The sequence below is a fragment of the Delphinus delphis genome, chromosome 1 (genome assembly GCF_949987515.2).
Source record: "Delphinus delphis chromosome 1, mDelDel1.2, whole genome shotgun sequence".
In the NCBI taxonomy this organism is placed as follows: Eukaryota; Metazoa; Chordata; class Mammalia; order Artiodactyla; family Delphinidae; genus Delphinus; species Delphinus delphis.
Genome location: NC_082683.1, coordinates 111,510,871 through 111,525,169, shown reverse-complemented (window position 1 = coordinate 111,525,169; position 14,299 = coordinate 111,510,871). Strand labels below are relative to the sequence as shown.

General features: G+C 55.1%; 2 protein-coding genes across 6 annotated transcripts; both read right to left on the bottom strand.

The window, feature by feature from the left end:
- Window positions 1-7,159: 7,159 nt before the first annotated feature.
- On the bottom strand, window positions 7,160-7,849 carry LENEP (lens epithelial protein). Its single transcript, XM_060030883.1, has 2 exons — window positions 7,602-7,849; window positions 7,160-7,514 (listed from the first exon to the last, which is right to left on the bottom strand). Exon 1 carries the CDS (start codon window positions 7,838-7,840, stop codon window positions 7,655-7,657), a length of 186 nt encoding a protein of 61 aa, XP_059886866.1. The 5' UTR covers window positions 7,841-7,849; the 3' UTR covers window positions 7,160-7,514; window positions 7,602-7,654.
- Window positions 7,850-8,292: 443 nt separating this feature from the next.
- FLAD1 (flavin adenine dinucleotide synthetase 1) lies at window positions 8,293-14,299 on the bottom strand. 5 transcript variants are annotated; one of them, XM_060030870.1, is made up of 8 exons: window positions 14,232-14,299; window positions 13,456-13,680; window positions 11,192-11,936; window positions 10,340-10,487; window positions 9,783-9,881; window positions 9,516-9,705; window positions 8,681-8,754; window positions 8,293-8,563 (listed from the first exon to the last, which is right to left on the bottom strand). In XM_060030870.1, the coding sequence occupies exons 2-8, from the start codon at window positions 13,534-13,536 to the stop codon at window positions 8,428-8,430; spliced, it is 1,473 nt and encodes a 490-aa protein (XP_059886853.1). In that variant the 5' UTR covers window positions 13,537-13,680; window positions 14,232-14,299; the 3' UTR covers window positions 8,293-8,427. The 5 variants fall into 5 exon arrangements, with proteins under 5 accessions (XP_059886853.1, XP_059886832.1, XP_059886843.1 ...); XM_060030849.1 differs by lacking the exon at window positions 14,232-14,299 and adding an exon at window positions 14,140-14,182; XM_060030860.1 differs by lacking the exon at window positions 14,232-14,299 and adding an exon at window positions 14,072-14,137.

Genomic DNA, 14,299 nt, shown 5'->3' with positions numbered 1-14,299 from the left:
TGCCGCGGTCCCTTTCCTCCTCCTCCTCTCCCTCTCCCTCTCCGTCTCTCTCTCCCTCTCTCTCTCTCTCTCTTTTTCTCTAGCCCCTATCTCTCCCAGTCCACCTTAACTCGAGCTCCGCCCCCGACCCCCATCCAGCCCTCCGCCGCTACTCCGTCCCGCCCCCTGCACTCCACCTCCCGGCCCGCCCATTGGCCTGAACACCCGCCCATCCCAAGTGGGTCCCTCCCTGCGTTCGGCCAGGGAGGGGGCGGAGCCGAGGGGCTGGCCTGAAACCTGGAGGAGGGGAAGAGGAGGGGGCAGTGTCCGCAGCGGCCGGGGAACCGAGCACCCCCATCAAGGGCTCGCACTCCTACAAGAGGGGCTTCCGTAGGGTCAGCACCTCGGGAGGGAAGGGTATGAGGAGGTTAAAGATACACTAGATGGGGGCGAGGCGGGGACTTAGGGGATTGAGGGAGGGGGTCCCGTGAGGGGCTATAATCAGGTCAGGGCCCCTGGAGGTAGGGGGAGGGGAGCCACCCGGCCATCATCTCCAGCTCCTACGCCCCACCCCACCCCTTGGAGGCGGGGGAATTGAGGGTGCGGGCACCCTGCGTCCCTCCCCACGCGTGACGGCGCCTCGCGGGGAGGGAACGGCGCCCTGGGCAAGCAGCCTCTGCGCTCCAGCCGGTGCCCGACGCGGCCTTGGCATTGTCGGAGGGGAGGGGCCAGGTCCGTGAAGGGGGAGGGGGAGGAACGCTCACGCTCCTGCTCCCCGCCTCCATCCCGCTGTTCCCGAAGTGGAGAAACTGAGTCTCTGCGAAGGAGGGACCTCTGGACTTGGGTTCGCTCAGAGACCTGGGAGGCGAGAGGGGTCTGAGTGTTTTACGATGTGTATGTGGACTTGGGGGGGAGATCAGGATGGGTACTTCAGTGCCCCCCAACTGAGGAAGGTAGCCTGTTTGGGACGCTTCCAACTGGGCCTGCGGCGCTACGTACCCCAAAGAGCCCCTCCCACTAGTGTAAAACTGATTCAAATCCGGCTCCGGCGGGCCAGGTTCCGCTCCCCGAGGCCGGCCGGGCCGAACCGGGTCGAACTTGCTTTCTCCAACCCCAGCCCCCTCCGCAGAGGGCCTCCCTCCCTTTCCAGCAGGTGGCTCCGCGGGACACCAGCTCAACCTGTTGGACCACAATAGGCGGCGCCAGGGGGGCCCTGGCCCTCACCCGGGCTGACCCGGGATCCCCGAGCAGGGGGAGGGGCGGAGTCCCGGTCCCTCCCTCTCTCTCCCTCCGGCCGTGACTCAGCCTCGGGGCCGCTGCCCTGCTCCCCAGCCAGGGGCGGAAAGTGTGAGGCGCCCCTGAGGGCCCAGGCCAAACCAAACAGACCCCCACCCCAGACATTATCTCACTGTAGATTTAGGGGGGCTCTAGGAAGGAGGGGGTAGCAGTAGCAGGCATGGGTCTCTCCCGCTCGGGTAATCCGCTCCAGGTTTTCCTATCGTCCCTGTCCCTCTTGGGTCCCGAGGCTGGTCACTGCTCCGGGTTTTCTTCTCGGCCCCGCCGGACAGATTCTGGTTCGCGAGCGCCCGAAGCCGGCGGGGTCCAGGCCAGGGATTTTCCCTCCCTTCCCCAGCTCGGGGTCGCGCTAGCCTGGAGAAGGGCCGTGCCAGGGGCAAGACGGCAGTGCCAGAAGCACAAGTGAAATTGAGAGGGGGCTGCTTCGGGGTGGAGAGGGCATGGCCGAGGAAAAGGGGGGCGGGAAAGTGGCTCGGGGAGGGTAGAGCCAGGGCCTCTAGAGGCAATAGAAGGGAGGGCGCCTTGGCATCAGCCCATAGGTATAGAGAAGCGAACAGCGGGCTCGCCATGTCCCCCATCCCTGGGGGTCGCCTCAGGCGTCTTGTTGGATCCCACCTGGATTTTTCAGTGGCTGGAATGCCATTCCTCACTTGAGTCTCGAGAGTCCGGGAACCTCCTGTTAGTTTCTCAGTGACGCCCCCTCCCACGTTCTCTTCTGGTCCACAAAGCTCCCTCGCTCAGAAGTCGGAGTGGGGAACCCCGACTTTGAAATTCCCGCCTAACCCCCAACTCCCGGGCCCTTACCTCGCCAAACCACTGAGACCGCGTCGGCCAAGAAACGCTGACTGGGGGCCCCGCCCTCTCCCACGAAACCCCAGCCTGGCCCCTGGGGCCTGCCGCCACCCCTGCCCCGCCACTAGGCCTGGACTGGAACTGGGAACTAGAGGGCAGGTGTGGGCTCTCCAAGGGCCCTCCAGGGGATCGGGAAGCGTCCAAGATCCGCACGTTCAGTTGGTCTTCAGGCGACCAACTAGACCTTAATTTTGTGTGGCAGGAGGTGGGTAAATACCCGGAGAGTGAGGTGGTTGACCAAAGAGAAGGATGAACGCCCAGGCCGGGAGTTAACCCCTTTTAGGGAGAACTGCACACCTGGGGTTGGGACAGCGATTCGGGGTGAGGGCCAGGTGCCTAGGCCGGGCCACGTGCGCCAAGGTTGAGCTGCAGAGGAGCTGGATGTTTGCAGAGCCTGGAGGAGAGAGGGCTTCTGGCGGGAAGAAAGGCAAGGCTGTGACTGGGCGGGGTCCTGAGTGAGTGGGTCTAGGGGCCTGCTTTGGAATGTGGGGGGCTGAGCTGGAAGCGGCGCATCAGCTTCGGCGCCCACCTCTTCCCCGCTCTCCGCCTTCCCCCGGCTGCCTCCGCTTCCCTCGAAAAACCCGCCGCCCAGGAAACCGCTGGGGGCGCTCAGACCGCAGCCCTGCCGCCCCCCGGCGCCCCCACCGCGACCGCCCAACCCACCTGAAGGAGCCGTGGCTGCCAGGGTTGCCCCCCTCCCGCCGACTCCCCCCACACCTGCGGGCTGCACTATTTATAACTCGGCGCCTATTCCGGGCCTCTGGGCGGGAGCCCGGTGTCGCGCAGCGCTAATCGTCGCCGGGATCTCTGCGCCCCCCAGGGCCGGGGGAGATAAATTTAGCCTCAGGAAGCTCGGGGGAACATTTTCCAAAACTCCACGTCCCAGAGAAGGCGAAACTGAACCCCTCTGCCCTCAGCCTCCTCCGGACAGCCACCAGGCGGCGCAGGTCCCCCGGCTCGAGAAGCCGGGTCGCTGCTTTGAAGCTGAGGTAGGTAAAGGGTTGAGAAAGAACGACCTGAGGATACTGAGGGGCGGAGGTCAGAGGGGTCAGAGAATGGCCAGAAGAATGGGTATGCCCCCAAGGCTGGCAAAGACTGGAGTAGACAGTCTCAGCTGGGCATAACTGAGAAAGGACTAATGCCTTTTGAAGGGGAAATAACTCATATGCAAACGAGATGCAAATAGGGACGCAAATAAGAGCGTACGTCCTTGGAGGTCTGCGCTCTGGAGCTAGTGAAACAACTGCCACACTCCCCTTTCTGCCCGTCTTTCAGTTTAGCTGGGAAAACGTGGGACCCTCCCAAGATTATTACTATAATATCCAGTTTATTGCGCATGGCTCCTCAGACCACTTCTCTTGACCCCTCTCCTCCAGCTTCTGCACACCACTGACGGTCTTATATTCGACGTAATCAGCTGGGAATCCTGGATATCAGGCCGCTCCTCCGCATGCTGTCGTACTTGGGGGTCACTTCCAGTTCTGCCTGGTCTCCTTCCCTGTTTTACCCCGCCCAGTCCCCTACCCCTTGTGGCCACTAGAGGGCTCCGGGGCGCCGAAGGGTAAATGAGATCTTACCCATCCCTCCCTGTCTAGGTGCCTGCACATCTTCCTTTATTGCTCCCCTCATCCCCCTCCAGTGAGTTCTTGAGACAGTAGTTTGGACACTTAAAACCTGAACTTACTCTAGTTGGGAAGAGAACATTGCAGGGAAGCTGCCACATCTCACTTTCCCTTCTAGACCAGTGGGGAGGTGTAGTCCAGGGAACCATCTCCTGGCTTTGTGGCTTACATGAAAAGGGCGTAGCTGGGCCTCCCAAATGAGCGCGGGGGAAATCAAGAACAAGGGGAGATTAGGGTTGAGGTGAAGTGGGAAATCATGGAGTGGGTGCAGAATAGGGGTGGATAGTCCCTTCCACATTTCTGCTAGCCTGGCCCTGCCTCCCAGGCCACTTAGGCTACCATCCCAAGCACCAGTTCAGAAGAGGAAGGCAGGAGAGAAGCCCTGAATTTGAGATGAGAGAATCTGGGTTCACTAAATGACTACCCTACTGCAGTGTGCTGTTCATATGACTTTGGAGAGGTCACCACACCTCTCTGGGCTTGTTCCTTCATGTTAAGATGGGACAATTGCCCTCATCCTAACTACTTTTTTTTTTTTTTTTGTGATACGCGGGCCTCTCACTGTTGTGGCCTCTCCCGTTACGGAGCACAGGCTCCGAATGTGCAGGCTCAGCGGCCATGGCTCACGGGCCCAGCCGCTCCTTGGCATGTGGGATCCTCCCGGACTGGGGCATGAACCCATGTCCCCTGCATCAGCAGGCATACTCTCAACCACTGCGCCACCAGGGAAGCCCTGTCCTGCCTACTTTTGAAGTGGACTTTTGTAACGCTCGCACACTCTGTAGCTGAAAAGGGCTCTGGAATGGTATATGAGGTTTTTGTTACCCTCCCCATCCCTCTCCTCAGTCTTTCCACTTTCAGGGTTCTGACACTCTCTTTCCAGCTCTGACACTCTCCTTGGGCTACTGGCAGTCACGACTTCTCTCCCCTCTTCAGCTCCGACCACCTGCCACAATCACAGGCCCTGCCTTCCACCCCTACTACCTCCCCAGTAGCCCTTGCCAGACATCCCCTCCCCTGGCAAAGTCAGAACGCTCAGACTTCAGGATCCACCTCCAGGCACTGCCCCAGCTTGGTAGGAGTGAGGTCTAAGAAAGGAAAAGGAGGCAAATGTCTAGAGCTTGAGTCAGGGAAGGGCTGGGGTTGGCCAAGCAGGGTGCAGGCTATGAGGGGGAGAGGGAACTCCAAATTCAGATGGGAAGTTGAATTCTGTGTCCATCTCTACCACTAACCTCTCTCTCCTTGGATTCAGGACCTTCTCACTGCTGTGCCCTGGGGCTCTGAAGGCACCAGGCAAGAACACTGACCTGCATTTTGTGGATGTCTAAAGAGGGGCTGCCAGGGATAAGAAATAACCTTAAGTTGGAGTACTATAGAGTACCATACTGCTGTACAAAAGAATGGGCAGGCTCTAAATATACTGATGTGGACTCCTGTACGAGGTATGTGAAGGGAAGATAGCAAGGTACAGAACAGGGTATAGAGTATGTTATTAACTAGAAGTATAAGAAGTAAATGCAGCCACTTCTCCCTGCTGCTATTGCTGTAAGCCTGCTCTGAGCCACCAACATGTCTGGCCCCGATTGTGCCCATGACCTCCTAAAAGGTCTCTACTATCCTACCCTTGGTCCTCTAAAGTCTATTCTCAACCCAGCAGCCAGTGTGAGCCTTTTAAATAAAAAATCAGTTTATGCTCAACTGCCTGCAACAGTTCCTCATTTTACTCAGCATAAAATCTCAAGTTCTTACCATGGCCTACTAGGCCTGCCTCCACTCCCATCCTTAGCTTGACTTTCTCTTTTTCTATAGAACCTATCACCTAGTAACATCAATGTACTTATTTTTTAATGTTTATATTTTATTTTCTGTCTCTACCCACCAGAATGTAAACTCCATGAATACAGGGATCTATTTTGTTCACTGCTGTATTCAAATCAGCCAGATTGGCATATAGCAGATGCTCAATAATATTTGTTAAATGAAAGAATAAATGTTTTGCTATTTGCAAAAACATGGATGAACCTGGAAGGTATTATGCTTAATGAATAAGTCAGACAGAGAAATACAAATACTGTATGTTATCACTTACATGTGGAATCTAAAAAATAAAACGAATGAATATAACAAAACAGAATGGACTCACAGATATAGAGAACAAGCTAGTGGTTACTAGTGGAGAGTGAAGGGGGAGGGGCAAGACAGAGGTAGGGGATTAAGAGGTACAAACTACTGTGTATAAAATAAATAAGTTACAAGAATATATTGTATAGCACAGGGAATATAGCCAATATTTTATAATAACTTTAAATGGAGTATAATCTGTAAAAATTTTGAATCACTGTGTTGTACACCAGAAACTAATATAATACTGTAAATCAACTATACTTAAATTAAAATAAAAAACTAAAAAAAAAAAAGAATGAATGACGATGCAGTATATGCATAGACTATCTCTGGAATGCTGTCCAAGATACTGGTCACCATGGTTACCTCCAGGCAGGAGAGCTGGGGGATAGGTGTGGGAGGGAGATAATTTTTACTATCAGAGTTTATTAGGCATATATTACTTTGACAAAAAAAAAAAAAAGAAAGAAAGAAAAAGAAAGAGAGAGAGAGAGAAAGCAAGAAAAAGAAAATAAGCCCAGAGAAAAAGGAGTTAACTAAGAAGTCTGAGGAAGAGCTGGTCCCTGGCAGTGAGGGAGGGCCACATACACCATCTCCAGGCCAGTGTCCCAGGACAGAATGGAGGGGGGAGGGCATAACTGGGCCCCAGGGAATGCTGGGTAGAGATCCCAGGGACACTGGCTGGCTCTGAGGTCGTTGGGGGCTGTGAGTGGGCATGTCATTATGCAGGAACAAGACGATGTAAATGGCTGGTGTGTGCCTACCACTGGGAGTGATTCAGGGAGAGCATGTGTTGGTGGCTTCCGAGGGGAAGTGAAGAGTCAATTCTGCTCATTCTGGCTGTTTGTGTCCTATGCACTGTCATAAACCTGAGGGACCTGTGTGGCCATACAGGTGGCTTTCTCTTGCAGCTTTGTGTGTGAGCTAGAGGAGCAGGGCCGGACTTCCTCCGTAAGCTGGGAACTAGCACCAGCTCAGTGCTTTCCCCAAGATCTTCAGGGGCAGGGAGCTGGCCAGACCAGGTCTTCTATTTGGGTTCCCATCCTTACACACAGGGCCTCACAGAAGAAGACCCCACCCAAGCTGGACTCCTCCCTGTCTACAAGTTGGGAGGAACCTGGCCTTTCTACCCAACGCCCTCCCCACCCAGGTACCAGTGAGTCAGGAAACCTGGCTTTCATTCTGTTCTATCCAGGAAAACTTCCTTCCCTCCTTGGTTCCCAGACTCTTCCAGTGCTGACTTTTTCTGACTTCCCTGTAGACATTTAGAACTTTTGGTCTCAAGGCTTATTTATTATACATACAGTTCAGTGATTCTCATACAGAGATACTGGGGGCAGCCCATTCCTGGTACTAAGAGGGTATGGTGAGATCAGCCATCTGGGCCGGTGGGCTCACTGTACCAGGCTTGGAGGAGTGCCAGGTTCTGCTGCAGTCTGACTGGGGTCCTAGCCAGCAGGCCAAGCTCCTGTGCACCAGAGGTGCACTGGAGGTGGGGCCTGGGAATAGAGGCCGAGAGATGAGGCAGGTCTGACAGATGGCACAAACTCAAAGCAGGATCACACTTCACTCATTGTTTGTGGCCCGTCCTTGGTCAAGCACAGCTGGCCCCAGGAGTCTTGATGGGGGTTGGGCTGGGTGCTAAAAAAGAGAATGGGAAGCTGAGAGGCAGGCTCCGCCACAGAAGCTGCAGCCATGCCTCCTGTCTGTTTGCCCTACCCTGCCCACCTGAGCGATGCTGGCCATGGTGCCAGCGGGGAGGAGGCAGCTCCCTGCTGCCATTAATCCAGCAGCTCCTTGATACACCAGCAGCAGAGGAGGATGTAGGCGACTTCCTTCAGGGTCCGCTGCAGGCCCTCCCACCCTGTGCCCGTCTTCATGACAGGCACCCGGAGTCCAGTGTCTCGCAGAACTCCTCCAAGGGAGAAGGGCAGGGCCTGGGCTAGGGGCTGTATCCGGGACTGCATGTGGGCAGCAGCTCTGAGGAAGGGTGTGGGAGCTGCCTCTAGTGCCTTTTATCAACATTGTCCCCACCCCCTTCAGACCTCATGACTGTGGGGACAAAGGCCCCAGGGTCTAGGACAGGGAAAGTTCTGGGCCTGAGAATGGGCTGAGTCAGCCCCTGTGCCCAGGGATGGTGGGGTGGGGTTAGTAGGAGGAGGGCCTGGCCACTCCATCTTTCATCCTCCACAGCCAGGCCAGCTCAGCTTCCCTTCCTCCAGCCTGGGTCTCGAAGCCCTGGCTGCCCTGCCCAGTTACCCCTTCCCCCAGGGGTTGGCACTGCTCCCTGCTCCTGCCCTCTGGTGGGCTCCAGCTGAGGCTGGCACTGAAAATCATCAATGAGAGCTCCTTTCCAGCCTCCTCTCTCCCCCGCCGCCCCAAAGTGAGCACTGAGGGCTCCGAGCTGCCAGGGCCTGGCCCACTTCTGCTTCTCTCGTCCCCTGAAGCAGGAAGACACAGCCAGAGCAACAGGCACAGGAGAGGTGGTTTATTGACAGGTTAGACCCCAGGATGGTCCCCTTCCCTTCCTCCTGGACAGGGCAGGAGTGGGAGGTCACGTGCGGGAGTTCCGCTCCTCGTCTTCGTTCTCAAGCAGGTAGGCTGGACGGTAGGTGGGCTGTCCTCCTGGGTTCGGGCACTTCAGGGCTGGGTTCCGCACCGTGTTCTCCCGGCTCCCCAGTGACGTATAGCTTGGTGGGGCGGGGGAATGGGAATGGAGGGCATGGGTGAGTGTGGTGGGCTCGGCTCTCCAGTCCCAGCACCCTCACATCTTCCACACACCCATCCTCTTCCTCCAAATCCCTTACCCTTGGTCATACAGGATACAGTATGGGACAAACAGTTGACGCAGAAAGTCCCAGATGTCTCTGTAGGTCCAGTCCTGGGAGGTCAGAGTCAGAGAAGAGTCACACATACTTTCCTTTCCCACACCTACCCACTGCCACCTGGGAAGGGGACTATCCGGGGCTCTTCGGCTCCCTTGGCCTCTGAGGGAGGGCCTGCTACCCAATTCTCTGGTACATCTTGCTCTGTGTAGGCCAACCAATAAGAAAGAGAAAGCTTTTATCCTGTCCCTCTCCATTTCTCAACCCACCCTCCACTGGCATCTAAGTTCCAGGACAGGGAGAGGATATCTATGTCTGTGTAAGCCTGTGCTGTCCAGTAGAACTTTCTGCAATGATGGAAATGTTCTTTATTTGTGCTAACATGGTGGTTGCTTGACATGTTGTTAGTAGAACTAAAGAACTGAATTTTGAATTGTAATTTAAAAATTGAGATATTCACATGCCATGAAACTCACCCTTCTAAAGTATACAATTCAGTTTTTTTTTTTTAGCAATTTGTATTTCATTTCAATTAATTACAATTTGAGTGTAAATAAATGGCTCATGGCTACCATATCAGACAGCACAGGTCTAAGTCATTGTTCTGTCCACAGGAGAAAGCAGGATGCCTGCCGTTGAATTAGTGCTCGATAAAAATTGCTCAAAAGGCTGAACGAACAAATAGCACAGCCTCCCCTGGATGATGGGGCTGTTTCATCCAAGCCCCAGGGCCTAACCTCCCCCACCTCAGGTAGCCAAGGAGCAATGACTGATAGGGGGCACGAGACTGAAGGCGATAAATCCCCTTCCCTGATACCAGTAGCGGGTTGATGCGCATGAATGAAGGCCACCCTGGGTCAGTGGGACTGAAGGGGCCGAGGCTGCAGGAGTAGGGGTCGGTGCGGCGGGTGCCCATCAGCACAGCCTCCAGCTGGGGATGCTGTGCCCGCAGCTCGCTCAGGGCCTGCTTCATGTCACCCTCAGCCTCCAGCACCTGCAGACTGTACCTGAGGAAGAGCAGTGGGAGTCAAGAGTGGGCCCTGCCAAGCCCCTCTTGGAGCCCAAACCTTCAGGTCCCTAGTACCTCTTGATGGTGTCCTGTAGAAACTGCTCCAGCTCAGGGAAAGGGGAGATGCTGCGGATATACAGGATCTGGAGGGGCTCTTGAGCATCAGGGTATTTCCTGGGGAGGGAGCAGAATCCATTGGCTTGCCAGGACGGGCAGGGAAATGCTCTCCAGAGAGCTTGCCTTTTGGCCCCTGGGATGGACACCCTCCCCTTCGCTCCTTTCCTCATCCTTCCCATCCATCAGAACCCACTTCGTCTGGGAAGCCCACTCTGACCTCTTACCTCTCAAATCTGGAGCATACACTCCTGTTTCCAGTATGTAAGCCTTACCTCCCCGACAGGACTGTGACCACCCTGTTGTCGGGGACGGTGGCTTGCACGTCCATACCCCGCGCCAGGCAGGTGTCAGACGCTCAATAAATATGGTGGGGGAATGGAACTGAGAGGTCACTATGGCTACCATCCTCCCAAACCCCACCCAGACACCCCCTTTCCTCCCTGCTTCTTAGGATGGGGAACTAGAGGATGGGGCCGATCTATCTCTGGGGTCTTGCCTCCAGGGGGTTGGCTCACTTCTGCACAGCGGCATGGAAGAGGTGCAGGAGGGCGGTGCAGTCCTTGCCCCCGTTGAATCCCACGCAGAGCTGGGTGAGGCTGTACTGAGCCAGGGCAGTCTCAATGGTCTGTAGGGCGCCTGCCACCTTTTCTCTCAGAGAAGACCCTGCCAGCCAGCCAGGGAAGAGGGCATCAGATAGAGACATATGACTGTCAAAGGGCAGTGGTCAAAGGGCAGTGGGGGCCAAGTTGCCCTTGCTTAAAACCCTTCCATATCTTCCCAGTGTTCCCCATGCCTTCATCTGCCCACTCGGCCCTGCAGTCTGCCCCCAGCCTGTCATTCAGCCACACCTCATGGCACTCTTCACCTCAGTGTCTTCCCTCTGGAGGTCCTGGTTTCTTTCCATTCTCCTAAATCTCATGCTGCTTCCTTTCAGACCCTCTCTCACACTGTTTACTCTTGCCTACCTCCTGGTCTGACCAAATCCTCCTTAGCACTCAGCTTATATGTCACTCGCCCAGAGAAGCCTTCTTGGACCCCGCATCAAGGCTGATCTCCCTGCTATGGAGACCCCCCATCACTGACACCTCATGCACGATTACCTGTTTAACATCTCCCTCTCCTGTTAAACTCCTTGTCCAGAATAGGGCATACCTCTGTCTTGTTGAGTTATACCCCCAACAGCCAGCACAGTGTTGCTGAAAGGAGGTACTCAATTGATATTTATTGGAAGAATGAATGAATCAGCTGTAGCTATCTTCTACCTTCTCCTGGATCTGGGGGAAGCCTCCAACAGCCCCTGCATTCCTGAGACTGAGGGTGGCACCAAAGGTCTGGTGTATGCTGCCCCTCCCCCAGGAGGCCCCTACCTGACTCAGTGAGTTTGTACACGGCCTCACTGGCCTGCTCCACGGCGTTGGGTACGTAGGGGACCAGCGATCCCTGGGGCAGACGGGCAGTCAGGTAGGCCAGGCATTCCTCCAGGGGCCCTTCTTCCTCCGAGTCCAGTGTCAGCTTCACCTGATAGTAGTTGCTGCCCCAGTCAGGGTAGGAACCCAGGCCAAGCCTGCGCCCAAAGTGGGCCTGGGCCTCAGCCAGGATGGGGGCGATAGAGGCCTCATTAGCTGCCACATACAGCTCTCGCAAGTGGAACTGAACAGCTGTGTTTTGAAACAGTCCCTTTAGCCCCTCCAGCACCCGCCGCAGCAGCTCCGGAATTCCCGGGAAGAGGTAGACGTTTCGGACGGAGACTAGTGGGAATCTGAACGGACGGCCAGTGAGAGGATCTGTGCCATAATGTAGGCGGGCAGAGGAGGGCACCCGTGACAGCTTCTCCCAGCCCTCCCCCCCTAGGGCTTTGATGGCCCCTTCCAGCTCAGGGTGTGGCCTGAGTTCGTCCCCAAAGGCCTGTGCTACTGCCTCGAAGGTCACATCATCATGGGTGGGGCCAATGCCCCCTGCCGTAAGGACGTGGGTGAAGCGGCTGGAGAAAGACGTGACCTCAGCCGCGATGGTGGCTACCTCATCGGGTACGACAGAGACTCGGCACACCTGGACCCCCAGGGAGCGCAGTGTCCGGCACAGAAAGTAGGTATTGGTGTCCTGAGTGTGTCCCTGCGAGATTGGAGATGGGGAAGATGACAGTGTCAGTGCCGTAGGGATGAAGGGCAAAGGGGGAAGGATCAGGCTGCATCTGCCTGATGATGGGGCACTCTGCTCTTTGGGGGACACCACCTCGGGCTACCCAGAAGCCCAGACTAGGCGCAAGAGTGGGAAAATCCATGTGAATGGAGTCAGGGGTAATGTGATCCCCCTTGGGCCTTCATCTCTGCTTATGGATTCAATCATCAATTGTATGGGGACAACTCATCTACTTCCTCACCAACCCTGACAGTTTTAGTCCTCTGGCTCCAGGTGCTTACTGGGCATCTTCACCCTATCCCTGGCTGTTGTCCCTTTGGTCAATGGCATCTCCAGACACTGTCCACAGCGTCAGGTTCTTCAAGCTGTCAATTCTACTTCTGAAATGTCTCTCCATTTGCTCTCTTCCCTCTGTTCCTACTGCCACCAAACGGGTCCTTGGCACCTTTCACCTGGACAGTGGCGGCAGACCCCTGGCCAGAATCCCAGCCTCCAGCCACAGCACTCTGCCCCGTGCCTCCTGAACAACTTTCCTAACGTGTCACTGTGATTGCATCACTCTTGGCTCAAAAGCCATTTGTTGTTTCCAACCATATACAGAATAAAGTTCAAATTCATTTGCAGAATATTTGAGGCTATGAGTCTATGGTGTGTGTCCACTCTTCTTTTCCAGCCCCATCTTCTTCTACTTCTCTACAGAGAGTTTAGTGGTTAAGGGGGGCTCTGGAGTAAGTGAGAATCAGGTTGGAACCCCACCTACCACTTACTAGCTGTTCAACTGTGGGCAAGTTTCTCAACCTCTCTGAGCCTCAGTCTCATAATCTATTCATTGAGATTTATAATAAAAGTACCCACATCGGACTTCCCTGGTGGTCCAGTGGTTAAGACTCCGCGCTTCCAATGCAGGGTGCGTGGGTTTGATCCCTGGTCAGGGAACTAAGATCCCACATGTCGGGCGGCTCAGCAGGGAAAAAAAAAAAAGTACCCACATCATGGAGTTGTTGTGAGGATTAGTAAAATCACATATGTGATGTAATAAGCACACTGCCAGGCGCTAGTAAGCACTCAGTATTACTATTACAAACCTGATGCCCACCATGACCTCTAGTGAGACTTCCCTGATTATTCAGAAGTAATTTCCCCCTTCTAGTACTTTCCTTCTATCTCACTTATCTACTCTGTGGAATGCCTTGGATCATTTTCCAAACAGGTTGGATATAACTCTGAAATAATACATGCATTGTCATTTCTGTAAAGCCACCCCTCCCCCTACCATAGTGCTTGGCAAATTGTAGGGACTTTGCTACAAGTTTTTCAACACAGTAATTGAAAGAATGAAGGTCACTTTTCCTCCAATATATTGGACTCACTCCAGGACCCTACTGCAGCAAGGGGGCTCCCACCCTGCTTCACCCTCCCTCAACAGAACGTGGAGCAAGCTCCGGAGGACAGGAGAACGCTGCCCCTCCCCCCTCCTCTGTCCCAGACACACCTTGAGGATCTCATCTCCAACAATGATGATGCCCGCCGTCACGCTGCGCCCTGGGGGAGGTTCAGAGGCCCTAGATGCCATGGTCCTGCCTTCTCTGCCCCTCTGCAAGGCCCTCCAGTAGCCACCCAGACCCCCAAATAGGGGGCGCAAGCACGCGGGGCCCGCCAGGTCTACAGGGCACTGGGGGTCATAGCCTGGGAACTGGGGTTCCGGGGTCGAGGGAACCTGGAGGAGCCAGAAAGGACAATGGGGGAGAGCAGGAGTGCAATCTTCCTCATCACGCCCTTGACAATCGACTCCTTTATCCATGTCCCTTTAATAAACGTGTTCTCAAACCCTAGCCCATACCTCTTTTAATGTTTTCTATGCTCGGTCCTAGTCTCCTTAAAATGTCCTTCTCTCCCGAACCTACCACTTTAAATGTCTTCTGTCCGTTGAGCTCGGCTCCTCTAGGGTCTGCTCTATCTTGGGCATCTGCACCTTTAAATGCCTCTTCTCTTTGGGGCATCTGTTCCTTTAAATGTCTACCTTATCCTGGGCCTTGGCCCCTTTAAGTGCGTTCCCTCCCTCCACCCACGACCAAAACTCAGCCGCCTTCTTCTGCTGGCTTCCGCACCCTTTCTAGCCCGGAATCCTGTCTCTTCCCGCCACGCTTCAGACTGCTGAGCTCTTCCAGGTTCTCACCTGCCTCTTGCCCCTTCACCGGGTCTTTCCCTCTCTCCTTCCCTCCCGTGGTAGCTTCCGTACTCAGAGTCCCGCCTTAGACTCCTACCTACCTCGTATTAATTGGTCATTTTGGTCGTCGCTCACACAATCTTTAAGGGTCAATTGGTGTAGTCGACTA

Coding starts and splice junctions, on each gene's coding strand:
- LENEP (XM_060030883.1), bottom strand. CDS start 7,840: ATGCAGTCCCGGATACAGCCCCTAGCCCAGGCCCTGCCCTTCTCCCTT.
- FLAD1 (XM_060030831.1), bottom strand. CDS start 13,963: ATGCCCCAAAGAGAAGAGGCATTTAAAGGTGCAGATGCCCAAGATAGA. Junction 10,488..11,191: donor GTACAAACTCACTGAGTCAG/GTAGGGGCCTCC, acceptor GCTGGCTGGCAG/GGTCTTCTCTGAGAGAAAAG. Junction 8,564..8,680: donor TGTATCCTGTATGACCAAGG/GTAAGGGATTTG, acceptor CGCCCCACCAAG/CTATACGTCACTGGGGAGCC.